This window comes from Poeciliopsis prolifica, unplaced genomic scaffold (genome assembly GCF_027474105.1).
Source record: "Poeciliopsis prolifica strain line A6 unplaced genomic scaffold, Auburn_PproV2 SCAFFOLD181, whole genome shotgun sequence".
Classification (NCBI taxonomy): domain Eukaryota; kingdom Metazoa; phylum Chordata; class Actinopteri; order Cyprinodontiformes; family Poeciliidae; genus Poeciliopsis; species Poeciliopsis prolifica.
In genome coordinates this window covers 142,007-157,277 of record NW_026562556.1, presented here as the reverse complement: position 1 = coordinate 157,277, position 15,271 = coordinate 142,007, and the positions used below count along the sequence as shown (strand labels likewise).

Here is a 15,271-nt window from a genome sequence, read left to right as displayed (position 1 = left end):
CACACACACACACACACACACACACACACACACATGGAGCATCGTGGCTCCGCCCACTTTCATTCATGCTCAGCCTGGTGGATCTCAGAGGAAAAATGTTGTGAAAGCTGGAAATGTTGTCATATTAACAATGAAGAATTGATTAATCGATTTATTATTGAATCTTTTGAATTTGCAGATATAATTATTGGAACCTTCTCGATGCCGAGGAGAAGATTTTAAAATAATCCTTCATAACGAAACAGACCCACAGCATGATTCTTCCACCACCTGACCTCCTTCTGGACCAATCATCACTGGGGATGATTTCAATTCTTCTTCTCTCAGATTTAAACATCTAAATGTGTGAAAACGCGCCTCAATGTGAGGAAAATAATCAGAGGAACAAAAGCTAAAAAAAGTTTCTGTTTGACGTTGGAATGAATGAGCAGAATGAACGGCTGGTCCGGTTACCGCCAGAGGCCTGGTGGTCCAACACGGAGCAGCAGTCCTGCAGCAGCCGGCGAGGGGCCTCCGCCACCGTCGGCATGGCAACCACCCTGGGCAGGGCGATGCTGGGGAAGCTGGGCAGACTGGGAGGGTTGGCGCCGCGGGGCAGAGAGCCGAGCAGAGCCGGGACCGTCAACACGCGGGGCAGAGAGCCCGGCATCGCCCTGGCAAAGACCGCAGAGCCACAGGAGCAGAAGAAGAAGAGAAGGTCCTAAAGTAGAAGAAGAAGAAGAAGAGGAAGAAGAAGAAGAAGAAAGCTGCTTCAACACATTTCAACACAATAAACTCAACTGGACTCAGTTATTATAATATCTGCTCAAATTAATTTCAAAATATTCATTATTCTTTTATCTTGGTGATTTTTGGATTAATTTCAGACGCAGTTGGGAAACAAATTAAGAAATTAATGATAATTTTGCTGAAATTATTTTTTTATGTGAGCTGAAATATGAAGTTGAAGCTATAAACATTACGTTTAATATTTGAAATGATAATTTCTGGAGTTTATTTTTAATTAACCACTTCATAAATAAAGTATATTTATTGATCACTGTTTACAGATGATCATTTTGTTTTCATGCTTTAGAAAATGAACTAAAGTTTGGAATCCAGACAGAATTGTAGCCAATATCCAGCCAAATAAAAATAAATTCATTTTATTTTTGTCATTTCTGACAAATATAGAATAAAGTCAAGATTATTTATTTCTGGAAAACTCTGCAACTAAACAATAAACATAACAATGCAAATAGTAAGACCTTTAGAGCGTCTGATCATTCTGACAGAAACGTGAATAATTAAACATTTGGTCTGAAAACGCTGCTGCTAAAATTCAAACTAAACTGTTAAAGTTTCCAAACAGTAATAAACAGTCGACCTTCTGACTCTGACCTCTGACCTGCAGCTCCTGCAGTGAATGTTTCTTACCTGCTGTTTCCCTCCAACGCTCTGATCAGCTGCAGCTTATGCAACATCTGCTGTCCTGCTGCTCCGATCTATAATCAATACGCTGCTCCGCCTCTGACGTCATCCCCCATCAGGAGGAGGGGAGCCGGCGCTGACCGGCGGAGCGTCACATTCAGCTCTGAGAGAGAGGAGCAGCGGCGCCTCCTCTTCCTAGGACGCAGTAACGGCTCCCTCTGCTGGGCAACAGAGGGAAGTGCAAACATTTCCCAGGAAGACGCTCAGGTTCAGTTGATGACATTTACAGGAGCCATTTCCACACACAGACAGCAGGGGGCGCTCTGCTCTGATAAACTTACATGTTTTATTAGAGATAAAAACAAACTTCACATGTTTCACATCCTACTGCTACAGCTTCACGCCGTCCACCGCCAACCCGCCGATGAACAGCCCTCCAAGCTCCGCCTCCAGCTCAGGCAGGTGGGCGGGGCTTGACTCCGCCCCTGAGTTCGTGTCTCCCAGCGTACGCCACCAGGGCAGCCGGCTCGCCTGTAGCGCGGCGTTGTGGGCGTTGCGCCCGCGAGCCGCGATGGACGCTGACGGGCTCAGGAAGGACTCCGCCTCTGCCGCCGTGACAACCGAAAGGGGCGGGGCATCTGTAGGGGTGATGGAGCTGATTATTGATCCTCTCTGCGCCACCACTCTGTGTGTGTGTGTGTGTGTGTGTGTGAGACCTCGCAGCAGCTCCAGGTGTGTGTGTGTTTGTGCCAGCAGAGCCTCCACCTGCTGCTCCTCCCTCCTGCGCTGAGCTCCACCCTGCAGCTCCGCCTGCAGGAGCTGCTGCACCTCTTCAAGCAGCGCAGCACATGCCTCCACCGACACACATGTCGACTGAGAACACACACACACACACAAACACACACACACACACACACACACACACACACACACACACACACACACACACACGTTAGAAACACTGATACGTCGAGGTTTGATGAAGGCCAAATTTAACGTCCAGCTTGTAGAAATAAAGTCAACCTCACCCTGTGTGTCTGGATGTGCTCCTCCACCTGCTGCTTTAGCTCCGCCCGCCGGCTGTCTGTCAAACCCTCCTGACCAATCCAGAGCAGCGTTGGGGGCGGAGCCTGAGCTGCAGGTCGTTTCTCCAGAAGCCGACGCCCCTGGAGGAGCAGACGGTGTTTCATCAGCAGCAGCAGCTGGACAGGTGAGATGACATCATCGTGTTTGTCTTACGGCTCTCTGTAGCGTCCTGGCGGCGCGCTGCCGCCTCGCCTCAGCCCTCAGAGCGTCGCCGTAGCGACGTCTGTCCCTGTAGCCTCTCCACGCGCTCTGGATCAGCACGGCGGCTCGGCGCTCACACTCCTCCAGATACGGGCGCACCTGGTCTGAAGGCACTGAGATCAGAAGCTGCTGCTCCAATCAGAGCAGTGGAAAGCGAGGGGGCGGGGCTTACCGGCAGGAAGCAGCTGGAGCAGCTCCCTCTGCTTCTGATGCAGGCGCCGCCTCGCCTGCTGCCGCCGCACACACACCTGCAGGAGCGTTCATCAGGACAGAAGAGCTGAGGAAAACCTAAACACTGAAATCAGGCAACGATAGCAGCCTGATGTATTTTATTTTTAACTTTTATCTTAACTTCTAGATTATTTTTCATTTGCTGGATTAAAAGAGAGGAACCTGGACTCTTAAAAAATATTATTCTTTCAAAACAAGAGTTTAATAAATTACATAAAGTTGCTCTATTAGTTTTTCGTCTTTCATGCTGTTTTGGAGTTTTCTGGAAGTTTATTCCAGATCTGTAGTGCCTAGAAGCTGAACACTGAACACACAGACCTGCAGCTGCAGCACTGACCTGGTAGCGTAGCTGCTCCTCCCACTGCTGCGCCGCCTCCTGCTGCTGCAGACGCCTGCGCCGCGCCCTGATGCCAACATGGCGGTAAAAACGTTAAACATGTGGTGAGGAAGTGCGTCGCTCTGATGTCGATCCCATCAGATCCTGATCCGTACCTGTATCTCCGCTGCAGCGCGCTCACAGCTCTGCTGAGGCTCTTCACTCTGCGCCGGGTCAGAACCGAACGCCACGCCGCCTGGATCACACACGCCGCCCGCACGCGCTCACTGCTCACCTTCACACACACATTTATTGAGAACGTTGAATTTTATCCATCATAAGGTTGCTTTATTCAAATTTAAATAACAGGAACTAAATGTATAATTTAGCCATCAATTTAGTGACTATTATTTCCGATATATCAGACGAACCTCTGACTGACGGCTGGCGGCTTCTTCCTGACGGATGACTGCGATCAGCTGATCCACTTCCTGTTCTAAGCCCCGCCCCCTCCAATCTTTCTCCAGCAGGCTGTCCAGTCCTGCAGACACATAGAATGACCTCTGACCTCTCCAATATGTAGTAACACAGTCTCACCTCCTGCAGTCTGACCTCTGACCTTTAAAGTTGAACAGGAGAGAGCGCAGGCGGAGTCCCAGCTGATTGGCCATCAGGAGCATGAGCCTGACGGAGGCTCCGCCCACAGCATCGTCTGAGCTCAGAGCCAATTGGGCCACGGCGTCATTGAGCAGCAGCAGAGTCGATTCGTCGCTCAGCTGGGACAGGAAGTCTCTGCAGTTTCAACACATAAAGGTTGAAATATTTATACCAGGATTATTTTATAAACTAAAGTCTCATTGACTCAGGTAAACAGGAAGTGGTGTGGCGTGTTCCTACCTGTTGACTGTGCAGGTTTGAATCCACATCTGGATGCAGAGTAGCGACACAGTGAGATCATCACTCATCTGGATCCGCTCGTAGTGGGCGGAGCTTAGCACTGAAGAGACAAAGTTTGTTTGTGAAGAAGCTGCAGGTGTTGGGGACTACTTTCTGGGGCGGATGAGGTGAGCGGACCCTGAGCCGTGAGGTGGGGGTGAGCAGAGAGCAGCCAGCCCACGGCGTCCATCACCGTCCTGAGGAGGGGCGGAGCCTGAGACAGACCACAGAATTACTGCTCTTCATCACTGCTCTTCATCACACCTGCTGCTCCTCCTCCTCACCTCTGAATGGCTCATCAGTTGACTGGCCAATGACAGCAGAACGTCCACCACTGACGGCAGGAACAGCCTATGAAAAGCCTCGGAGCGGCTGCCTGGCTCCACCCCCACGCAGCTCGAGCTGGATCAGAGTTTTAGAATATCAGACTAAATAAAATAATTAAAACAGCTGCTAAATCTTCAAACAGTTATGAACATAATTTAAAACAGGTCACAATATATTTTCCAAAGAATGTATAGATAAATAACCTGAATGGTGACCATATTTCATTACTGAAGCGTTTAATGATGATGTTCACCATGTTCACCTGGTCAGGTGGGCCAGAGTGGCAGCAGAGGCCCAGTTCCCCCTCAGCCTGCTGGGGCTCAGAGACAGAACCCGGACACAGTGACTCAGAACCCCGCTGTGGTAGAACCGAGTCTTGACCCAAGTCAGCGCTCCACTGTCTGTCTGCACTGCAGCAGAGTTCAGAACCTCTGGGGGAAAGATGGGATCGAATCAGAACCATGCTGACCTCTGACCCCGGCCTCCTCAGCAGCACACTCACTGTTCAGGGTTTCATTCAGGAGGACCATCTGCTCCTCTGGGCTCAGGCCTTCATCCTCCAGCTGCCTCCTCAGCGCTGACATCACAGCCTCCTCTTCCTCCATCAGCTCCACCAACTGAAACAGAATCAGGGGATGTATCTGGCTTATTTTGATTTAATGACAGATTATGTCAGATGTCCTTCCTTCCATTTGCTTAAAGTGAATTTTGAAAAAACTAACCAAGGTTTAGCAGGTCCTGCTCTCTGTTCTGGACACGTTTCTGGAAGGTGACGGGTTTTCAAACACCTGCTAGCGTTAGCAGCGCTGCTTTCTTCGCCACTTTTCTTCTAAATAAAGATTTAGTTCATATTTCTTGACTTCAAAACTACCTGCTGAGTCATTTTATGCCTCTTACAATATAATTAAACTCACCTATGCTGTAATTGTTCCCCAACTACCAGAAGCTAGCGCCTCAAGAGCAGACGACGCTTGTTTCCAGGGTAACCTGACGTCATGAGTACGCGACAGCTGGGCTTAAAAAACTTTATTAGCAATGGACAAAATTATTATAACCTCTTTAACAGAAAATTTACACAACAGAAAAAAAGTAGCATGTTTATTTTTACTTTATGTTAATTGTCAGATCTAACCATTTTTATAAAATTTCAAAATGCAAAACAAATATTAAAAATAGTAATTTTTGTGAACAAATATTTCATGTTTTTTACGAATGAAACTATGCAGGATAAAACAACTATTTGACTAAATAATAATAAAAAATATGAATGTGTAAGACGTTGGTATAACTAAATATCCAGCATTGACAATCGAAGTATAATAAAACAAGTCAACTCATCTGCATGTCGTTCCCACTGTGTGCCTGCAGATGGCGCTGCTGCTCCAGCTGAGAACATGGAGAGCATTTCCTCTGGTCAGAACTCCTGCCTCAGATACTGATGCTGGTTATTGTGCTGCTGGCCGACTTTATGATTTATTTATTATTATTCATGAAAAAAATTCAACTGAGTCATCAGACATTACAGAAATTATGAATCACTCCAAACATCACGAGCTATCAATAATCTGTAAGAGTTTATCAATAACTTCCAATTTAAAAATATATAAACTCTATTAAATAAAAGTATATACTATAATATACTGAGATAGCCTACTGTATTTTACAATATTATTTTGTATTAAACAAATTATATTATTAATCCTGATGGTCACGTCAGACTCCTCATGTTGATAGTAACGGTACCGGCAGCACCGGTAACGTTGTAGTAACGGGTGGAGGCGGGGTGTGTGTGTGTGTGTGTGTGTGTGTGTGTGTGTGTGTGTGTGTGCGCGTGTCGGTGCAGCAGATGCTGCAGCTCTTGTGCACAGCGCCTCTCTGTCTCCAGTGCGCCTGCGTGCTGAAACACACCGAGCGGCCGCAGGAGACACTGAGAGGGGATACCCGGCCTGCGTGGGCTCCACGGTACCAGTAACGGCACCAGTAACGGTCCCGGTAACGGTGACGTGATGTGATGCGATGCCGCGCGGGATCACGGTAACGTAAGCGCAGCAGCAGCGGCGGCGGCGGAGGAGGAGGAGGAAGAGGAGCAGGACTGACGGTCGAGGCTGAGCCGAGCAGGATGCAGCACTGACGGTCCGATCGGTACCGGGATTAGAGGAACGCATCCCACCGAGCGAGCACCGGAGCCCGCGGCTGGTACCGACCCGATCTGATGTGAGGCTGCGGGGATGGACGGGTAGCAGGAGGCGGAGCGGACCGACCGAGCGACGGCACATAACGGAGGAGGAAGAGGAGGAGGAAGAGGAGGATGAATCCGGCTGAGGGAGGAGGAGAAGCGGGCCAGGACGGCCTGGCGACGGCAGGTGGGGTGTGTGCGCGTGCGCGAGGCGCGTGCGTGCGGGAGTGTGTGAGAGGGAGCTGCTGTCGCCATGATGCTCCAACATCCGCCCATTGACGGACCGTCTGTGTGTGTGTGTGTGTGTGTGTGTGTGTGTGTGTGTGTGTGTGTGTGTGAACATCCCTCTCCAGCGGCACTGAAGCGCGTGCACGAGCAAATGCAAGCACGCGCTGTGAGCGTGAGTTGGGGGTGGAGGGTCCGACGAGGAGGATTATGGGAAGGCCTGCTGGCCCTTGGAGCTGGTGTGTGATGTAATGTGGAGTGTGTTCACATCTGTGGAGAACCTGAGGGGCCGATAGCGGCTCCAGGGGCCCGGAGGCAAACTGAGGGTCCTGGAGGATTCTGAGGGGCCCAAATCTGGTCCTGAAGGGACCTGAGGGCCAACCAGGGGCCCACATTTTGCCTTGAAGGCCTTCAGCGTCCCAAATGTGGCCCTTGAGGGTCCCGAGGGGCCGCCAAGGCCCCAAATCTGGTCATAAAGGGTTCTGAAGTCCCACCAGGGACCCATAAATTAGTCTTGAAAGGTTCTGATGGACCCTGCTGACCCAAATTTGGTTCTGAAGGGCCTCCAGGGGCCCCATGCTGGGTCCTTAATGCAGACTTTTTGCTGAAACTCATAGAAAACCTGAATCTGATGAAGGATTTCTGCAGAAACTAAGAGCTAAATGAGGAAATGTCTTGTTAATCCAGATGGATTAGGATTGAACAGATTAGATGATAACTGAGGTGAAAACCTGGCAGGTATCTGAACGGACGGTTGATATAATTATGAATATTTAATCCCTTTACGATTCAGATCAAACCCAGAGAGTTTCATGGGATTTCAGCAGCAGGAAACTGGGAGAAATCATTTATTAACGACTTTACAAATAAAACAATAAAATGATCAATGATGTTTTTATGTCTCATATTTAGAATTTTGCTCCATAAATAAATTTTAGCTTCTGTTGAAGACAGAAAACCTGAATGATGGAGCACGGTGGTGGCAGCATCATGCTGGGTGTCTTTCAAGCTAACTAAAAGAAAAATATACTTTGAAACATATTTTAAAAATCCAAGACTAAACAACACTAAACATACAAAGCAGAAATAAAAAACAGACAATAATTAATGATAAAATATTAATAATCAAAATGCTAACAAGGTTTAACAGTGATGTGTGTTCTCTTATGCTTCATGTTGAAATCTTTAGAGGCTTTTTTCAAAGTCGCTGCGACACAGACTGCTTCAGGAGAGCTAAACGATCTGACTTGAGTGGAACATGTAGACGTGGTTCTGCTCTTTGCTTCCGTTTTGGTTGCTGCTACATTATTTTGGTTTTGACTAGTAAAAGTGATTTAATGTGTTGCTGAATCCTTACGTGTTCAGTGTTGATGGTAATTATCCAAACGGCGGCGGAGAAATACCAAAGAGACGCAGTGAGGTCACGGAGGGCCCTGCGGCTCGGGTTGGGCTCCGGGTCGGGTTCTGGGTCGGGTTCCGGGCTCTCGGAGGCAGAGTGAGTCTTCAGGCCCCCCGGTCTGACATTTCAGGCTGGAACGCAGTCATTAGCTGCTGTTGCGTAATCATCGGTTTGATGAGTCCTGACAGACTGACAGCAAGTTCCTCCAAAGGCTCTTTCATCTGCTTCTATTCTGGGCCCAGCGCCGACTCACAGGACGGGCTCTGGGTGGAAACCCCCTGATTGGCAGCCGATTAGGGATCAATCCACGTCCTGACAGAACACGCATGTTCCAACACCCACCGCTCAGTCATTAGCTTCTGCTCCATGCTAACACCAACACTTCATCACTCAGAGCCTGAAGCTCAGGTCATGGCAGCTGCAGCAGCTGCTGCGGGAAAATAAATATGAACGTTAATTTAGAGCAAGTAAATTTAAATTTGATTCATGAAACTGATTCATGGATTCTGTGACATATGACAGCTTTTGTGGCAGGTTGAATATTGTATATGAATAAGTTCATTTTGAACAAATCAATTAAAAAATGCCTAAATGGGACACGGTTTCGCTGTCACTAACATTAATGGATTCTTGTTTCTGTCTTTGTTGAAAATGAGCTTCTTCCTGTTTGTCATCCAGTGCAGGCAGCCAGCCGCCTCTGCCACGGTTCTCTCTCTGCGCCGCCTGTTGCTTTTTGCTCAGTTAGCAGCTGAAAGAAGTTTAGATAAAACTAATCATCTCCATGTTTCTGCCACTTTCATCTGATTTTCAGCCAAACCTCCCTGGACTGGAGAGAATCGGCTCATAGCTATGATTTCACTAATCGATTGGTTGATTGAAAAAAGGACTCAAAGCCTGTTTGGATTTCTTTAGGGCAGATCGAAGCCTATCACGGTTCAATTTGCTCCCTTGTGAAGAAAGAACTCAGCCCATTTCCAGCTCGGTCTGTGAAACGTATAAAAAGGTTCTGAGTTTCTGTAATCACCGCAGCTCAGCTGGAGCCTGATGAGTTTCCACCAGCTCAACGCTTGATTATGGAGATGATCAGAGGCAAATCTAAAGATTTCCTTTGTTAGCTTATGCTAACAGACTTCACACCGAACTCTTTCTGAGGCAGAGCTCTGCTGGGCTTCCAGAACCGAGCCGCTTGGACTCCCAACTGGGTCCAACATGCAGCCACTTCGCTGTTGATTTGAATGATGACTAGAAGGAGCGCGACTTCACTCCTTCCTTTTGCATCCGCTTTTCAGTGTTCGACACACAAACCAATACTGAAGATGTGTGGAATATGTCCAGGAGCCGATATGAGCTGAAAAAAACAACTTTTAATCACTTTAGTGCAACTCCAGTCCAGTAGAAAGTCCGGTTCGGTTGGCGAGGCGTGGATGTGAAATCGAACTCTGGTCCGTCTCCAAACCTCGTCCGGTTTGGTTGAACTGAACTCTGATGCGGTTCAAGTGTGAACGCCAAGCGAGCTGGAGACGGCCCAAAAAGCAGGAAGTGGGCTATTGCGCAGAGCATTCTGGGTAAATACAACCAAAACAAATGCATTAGCCTAGCGTTAGCGGGAGAAAAGTTTTGATTTGAAGCAAATCTATCAGCCTAAAAAAAGTCTGGCTTAGATAATAATTCCAGAAGATGCTGAGGGCTACAAAAGTTAATCATTTTAAACCAGAGAGAAACAGAATATTCAATACCTTCACTCAGGATTTTTCCTAAATCGCTGACGCAGAAACGTTTCCACTTTGGATCCCCACATCACCAGGAGTCACCTTGAGACTCCTGGTCTCCAGGACATCCTTCACAAACATTCACGTTCAGTGGATGTTCGTGAAGTTTCCTCATCTTTTGATAGAAATATCAGTCAGCAGGTGGCAGAAAGCCTGCTGTTAGGTAAAGATTAAAGACTCAAAGATATATTTACTCTGTTCCTGATGGATGTAACTGCAAAAAGAGATGAAAACCATCGCAGGCTTCAGAAAAGGCCTTGGGGGGAGAAAAGGAAAAAGAGGTTTATTTCTTATAAATGGTGAATTCTGGAGTCATTCCAGTTTCATCCAGATGTAAAATAGACGATAAGACCAGAATATATTATCTGTTCCCAAGATGGCGTAGAGAGAATGAATAAACCAGGAGCTTCGGTGGAAGTTTGAGTTGAACTCTAATTGACTTCGCAGCAACACTGAAACCACAAAGGCTTGAATGCCAAGTGTAAAATGTTGCTGAACATCTTTGTTATCCAACAGAACAACATCTGATCTGATTAGCTTTAGTGGCAGAAAGAAAAGAATTGATCGTTATCTTGGTGCAGTTTGCAGCAGATATACGCAGCTGTCTCTAGAACTGAGAAAAGTGGATAAAATAAAAACATGAAAACATGTTCCACCTTGCTCAATTGTACAACTTATTGATCCGAGGGTGAAATATTCATTGTCATCAATCAGGAAGATGATCAGAGATGAGTTGACAAAATCCAAGCAGCAGACGGCTTCAGTTTATATCATCAATAAAACCTTAAAGGTTCCCAGTAGAACATTCACTCATTAGTTCTCTGTTCACCGGATGTGAAGGAGTTCATCTGAAGATTATATCTGACTAAACACCCAAAGACTGGAAACATTCTGCATGAGGAAGCAGAACAGCTATAAAACATCCTCTCTTCATTTCGCGCAGACATCAAACATTCCTGTACCCAAGGTCGTCTCTGCTGTAGTTTTTGCTGAGTGTTTTTGGTGTGAGATGAAAGCCTGTTGGGTGTGGAGGAGACGGAGCAGGACGGCGGTGGAGAGCCAGAGACGTTTCTCTCTCTCAGGGTTATCTCTGCCTGTCGGGCTGCTAATGTGAGGCGTTTAATGCCCTCAGTGTGCGAGGGCTGGATTAGCTTCCTCCTGCTGAGCGGGATGATCTGACGCATATGGGAGGCATGTCTGAACACACACACACGTGTTTCTTTCTGGGGATCCTGGTTGCACATCGTCTCTAAACCAACAGAGCCATTAAATCAGCTTTAATAAGGTTTTAACACCAACTCTAAACTTGTGAATTAGGCAAGTTAAATCCCGACTTGTAAACTGTTCTCACTCCTTCATTCTGTTGAAATGATTTGTATCATTGATTAGAAAGTTATTGCTCCAAAAAGCACAACTAAAGCATTTACTAAACTAGTTTTCAGTGAATTATGTCACATTTTTCTAACCACTTAAACCTGATTTATACATTATGAGATCATTTATGGATTAATTGTCTAGTAATTTGATGCAAAAGGTGCTTAATATGAACCAGCCTGGGATCTTTCAGGTGGAGTTTTTGGGGAATAAAAAACGTCTGTTGGCGTTGGAGGACACAGACCAGACACCAAACACAAGCTAAAGACGTCGATGTTTGTCTTCCAGGTTCTGGTAAAGCAGAAACTGTTCGGGCCGTGGATGTCCTGACGGTGCTCAGAGAGAAAGTGGCCTTTGTATCAGGTGAAAACAGTACTGGATTTATTCTGGTCCTGCTGGTTTTATTCTGGTCCTGCTGGTTTGATTCTGGTCCTGCTGGTTTGATTCTGGAAGCGTGTTGAAGTCACAGTTGTATGCGATTTCCAGGTGGAAGAGACAAACGAGGCGGACCAATTCTTACCTTTCCAGCAAGGACCAATCACGATCGAATAAAACAGGAAGATCTCAGCCGATTGGTCACCTACCTGTCAACAGTTCCCAGGTACAACTCTGAATATCTTTACTGCTCAGACCGATAAGGATCAGCTTCAACGATTTATTTAGATATTAATGTCTACCAAGACCTCAGTGTGGCACAAAGTTCTGTCATTGGTTTTGTCAGCAGTCTGTTGAAGGGAGACACGTTGGTTTCATTGCCGCTCTGCGTTTCCCTCAGTGAGGACGTTCGAGCTCGTGGCTTCACCGTTGTGGTGGACATGCGCGGCAGTAAGTGGGACAGCGTGAAGCCGGTGCTGAGGACGCTACAGGAGTCATTTTCCTCCAACATCCACGCAGCGCTGCTCATCAAACCGGACACCTTCTGGCAGAAACACAAGACCAACCTGGGCAGCGCCAAGTTTAGCTTTGAGGTACCGCCAACTGTTCTTCAATTGTGGCTTCTTGACTGGAGGCCAACTGGATGTTGTTGCAACTTAACAGAGAGATGAAACATCTTCAAGTGCCACTCCTTTATGTTCAAGCTGTTAAGGTTTCCAGAGTGTCCTGCATTGAGCCAGTAACCCGTCTCTGTCCCCAGACCAGCCTGGTGTCAGTGGAAGGCCTCTCCCGGCTCATCGACCCGTCCCAGCTCACGGCGGACCTCGGCGGCTCTTTGGAGTACGACCATGTGGAGTGGACTGAGCTTCGTCTGGGACTTGAAGAGTTTTCTGGAGCTGCAACGCAACTTCTGGCTCAGCTGGAACAGCTAGAGGCCGGCTTGAACCGCATACCAGAGCCAAAAGACGTGGACGAGGCCCGCAAGTGAGTACTTTGGACGTTTCAGAGGTCAGGGTCGCTCAGGGTCGACCTGAACGTTAACGTTAGGGTGTTCTCATCATTAGACTCCTAGAGGAACACAGTCGTCTCCGGAACACGATTGCCACCGCACCAGTGGATGCCCTCGACAGAGAGGGGAAGAGCTTGCTTCAGCGAATGCGCCTGGGCCACTCACACGGTGACGGCTCCACGGAGGGCGGGGGCGGAGGAGGCGGCGGCACCTGGCTGTCAGGGGGGGCCGACTTCCAGAGTGTAGCCCCAAAGGTTTCCTCTCTGCTGGACCGGCTGCAGGCAGGTCGCACCCACCTGCTCCAGAGCTGGAATGACAAAAAGCTGCACCTAGACCAGGGTCTGCAGCTGCACCTGTTTGAGCAGGACGCCACCAAGGTGAGGTCATGACCCCGCAAGAAAGCTTTGCATTATTTTTCCTAATGTCCAATCAAGTTTTGCATCGTTATTTGCAAATCCAGAGCTGCTGTCTGACCCGTCTGTGTTGCTGCTGCCTCTCCTTGTCTCAGATGTCGGAGTGGATCGCTCACAGCAAAGAGCTGTTCATGCAGAGTGTGACAGAAGTCGGTCAGAACCACCAGCACGCTGTCGACCTGCAAACACAACACCAGCACTTCACCGCCAACTGCATGGTCAGTGTGTCCGTCTCTGTCTCTGGCGCCTTGCTGAGTCTTTCATGTCTGAACAAACATGGCGGCGCCTGCGCTTCTGCAGAACGGGAGCGTAAACGTGGACAGCGTGGTCACCGTGGCAGCGAGACTCGCCGAGGCCGGCCACTATGGAGCGGAGCGCATCGCCATGGTGTCGTCACGGTTACAGGAAGAATGGAAGGCCTTGACGACCGCCCTGGAGGAGCGCAGCAACACGCTTGCCATGGCAACTGGCTTCCACCAGGGGGCAGAGCAGGTACGTTACGTCCGACACTCCGTAGGTCATGAACTGAAGAAATGTTTCAACTGCGTTGAACTCTTCTTTCCTTTACCCGTTTCATCGTCCTCATTTGACCTCATTTGACCTCATTTGACCTCAATGATCAAGTTCCGCATTTCTCTTGTTCTTTCTGCTTTTTATACTGCAGACTTTTTACATCAGGATGGACCTCCAGAGAGAAAAACTAGAAGAGCTACCAGTAGAGACGTGTTGTAGCTTTATGCTCTCTGCTGCTCTAGCATAAAACATAATCTATCTTTATGTTTCCACCGAGGGGCAGAGAGCGTACCTTTATATTCAGTACAGCATAAACCATTATGAGCTAAAGTAGCAAAAAAGTGTCCCAAAGTCCAAAGGAAGGATTGGTTCTCAGCCCCCGGCTCTGATTCTGGCTCTAAATCACATTTTAGAAAAGCTCAGAGAGAAATCCTACCTGTCCTCTCTGGACTTGTGGCCTTATGGCTGCTTGGAGTCGCATCTTTCTTTTTGCTGTAAAGACAGTTATGGGCATAGTGTCATAAAAATATTTAAATTATGCAACATTATGTTCTGTATGCAACAATACAATTCATGAATTCTTTGCCTGCCTGTTTCATTGTCCTCATTTGATGTCACTAAAGTCTCCAAAGGTCCAAGAGAAGGTCTGCGAAAGCCTGGAAGGTCTGTCCTTTACCCGTCTGCATGAAGGCGTGTCTGTCTCTCTGTCCAGTTCCTTCTGCGGGTGGAGGGTTGGGTTAAGACGTGCTCCGAAGGATCCTTACCAACTGCAACAGCAGAGCTGGAAGCTGCGACTAAAAAGCACCAGGAGCTAAACGAGGAGATATCTGCCAACTACACGCAGGTTTTGACCTGGAGTCCCACTAACGTCTCTGTGTCTGCATGAAGGAACCTGAAGTCCTCCTGTCTGTTTGTAGGTCAGTGAAAGTGGAAAAGCCTTAATGGACGTCCTCCAGCGTAACGGCAGCAGTGGGTCTGAAGAGTCGGCAGCCAAGCCAGACTTCGCCCCCGCCACGCACACCATCATGGGAGTTCTGCACCAGGTGATGCAGGTGAGGCTCGGTGAAACGAGCCGTCAGGGCAGAATTACGGCAGAAAGATGTGAAAACGTACCGGGACTTTCTCCTGTCTGCTCAGGGTCACCATGATGTGGAAGGAGCCTGGCAACACAGGAAGCTCCGCCTCCACCAGCGCCTGCAGCTCTGCGTCTTCCAGCAAGACGTCAAACAGGTCGGACCACCAGCATGCATGCTTACATCAATCAATCAATCAATCAATCAATATTTGCATAGCCCAAGGCACTAGCTTTAATGACCATCCAGATTTTCCTTCCACCTAATTTTCTGCCAGGTGTTGGACTGGGTGGAGCAGCATGGAGAGGTTTTCCTCAACAAACACACCGGGGTGGGGAAGTCCCTGCACCGGGCGCGGGCGCTGCAGAAACGGCACGACGACTTCCAGCAAGTCGCTCAGGTGACCCAAACGTTCCCAGATCCTGATCCTCCGACTTG

The 15,271-nt window shown here is 48.1% G+C and overlaps 3 protein-coding genes across 9 annotated transcripts in view; 1 reads left to right on the top strand and 2 right to left on the bottom strand.

The window, feature by feature from the left end:
- Positions 1–1,519, bottom strand: part of LOC129356625 (protein EFR3 homolog B-like) — a 9,878-nt gene extending 8,359 nt beyond the window's left edge. For both annotated transcript variants that reach the window (XM_055026203.1, XM_055026204.1), the window contains exons 1-2: positions 1,417–1,519; positions 454–700 (exon numbers count right to left, since the gene is read on the bottom strand). In XM_055026203.1, the coding sequence (XP_054882178.1) occupies positions 454–649 (196 nt within the window). In that variant the 5' untranslated portion in view covers positions 650–700; positions 1,417–1,519. The remainder of the gene's footprint in view (positions 1–453; positions 701–1,416) is intronic.
- Positions 1,520–1,525: 6 nt separating this feature from the next.
- LOC129356626 (IQ calmodulin-binding motif-containing protein 1-like) overlaps positions 1,526–15,271 on the bottom strand; it is a 16,714-nt gene continuing 2,968 nt past the window's right edge. Inside the window, exons 2-18 of one of the 5 annotated variants that reach the window (XM_055026207.1) lie at positions 14,351–14,478; positions 14,197–14,252; positions 5,010–5,124; positions 4,770–4,938; positions 4,465–4,582; positions 4,319–4,394; positions 4,142–4,241; positions 3,864–4,036; positions 3,676–3,785; positions 3,421–3,539; positions 3,266–3,332; positions 2,870–2,945; positions 2,650–2,801; positions 2,439–2,576; positions 2,127–2,283; positions 1,752–2,048; positions 1,526–1,628 (exon numbers count right to left, since the gene is read on the bottom strand). In XM_055026207.1, coding sequence (XP_054882182.1) covers positions 1,801–2,048; positions 2,127–2,283; positions 2,439–2,576; positions 2,650–2,801; positions 2,870–2,945; positions 3,266–3,332; positions 3,421–3,539; positions 3,676–3,785; positions 3,864–4,036; positions 4,142–4,241; positions 4,319–4,394; positions 4,465–4,582; positions 4,770–4,938; positions 5,010–5,124; positions 14,197–14,241 — 1,863 coding nt within the window. In that variant the 5' untranslated portion in view covers positions 14,242–14,252; positions 14,351–14,478 and the 3' untranslated portion in view covers positions 1,526–1,628; positions 1,752–1,800. Of the gene's footprint in view, positions 1,632–1,737; positions 2,049–2,126; positions 2,284–2,438; positions 2,577–2,649; positions 2,802–2,869; positions 2,946–3,265; positions 3,333–3,420; positions 3,540–3,675; positions 3,786–3,863; positions 4,037–4,141; positions 4,242–4,318; positions 4,395–4,464; positions 4,583–4,769; positions 4,939–5,009; positions 5,125–5,229; positions 5,337–5,421; positions 5,894–14,196; positions 14,253–14,350; positions 14,479–15,271 lie in introns of those variants that run through there. The other 4 variants (XM_055026208.1, XM_055026209.1, XM_055026205.1 and 1 more) reach the window with 4 other exon arrangements.
- LOC129356622 (kalirin-like) overlaps positions 6,500–15,271 on the top strand; it is a 26,924-nt gene continuing 18,152 nt past the window's right edge. For both annotated transcript variants that reach the window (XM_055026201.1, XM_055026200.1), the window contains exons 1-12: positions 6,500–6,870; positions 11,739–11,813; positions 11,937–12,051; positions 12,226–12,418; positions 12,586–12,809; positions 12,890–13,211; positions 13,343–13,465; positions 13,548–13,739; positions 14,473–14,604; positions 14,678–14,812; positions 14,898–14,990; positions 15,111–15,233. In XM_055026201.1, the coding sequence (XP_054882176.1) occupies positions 6,816–6,870; positions 11,739–11,813; positions 11,937–12,051; positions 12,226–12,418; positions 12,586–12,809; positions 12,890–13,211; positions 13,343–13,465; positions 13,548–13,739; positions 14,473–14,604; positions 14,678–14,812; positions 14,898–14,990; positions 15,111–15,233 (1,782 nt within the window). In that variant the 5' untranslated portion in view covers positions 6,500–6,815. The remainder of the gene's footprint in view (positions 6,871–11,738; positions 11,814–11,936; positions 12,052–12,225; positions 12,419–12,585; positions 12,810–12,889; positions 13,212–13,342; positions 13,466–13,547; positions 13,740–14,472; positions 14,605–14,677; positions 14,813–14,897; positions 14,991–15,110; positions 15,234–15,271) is intronic.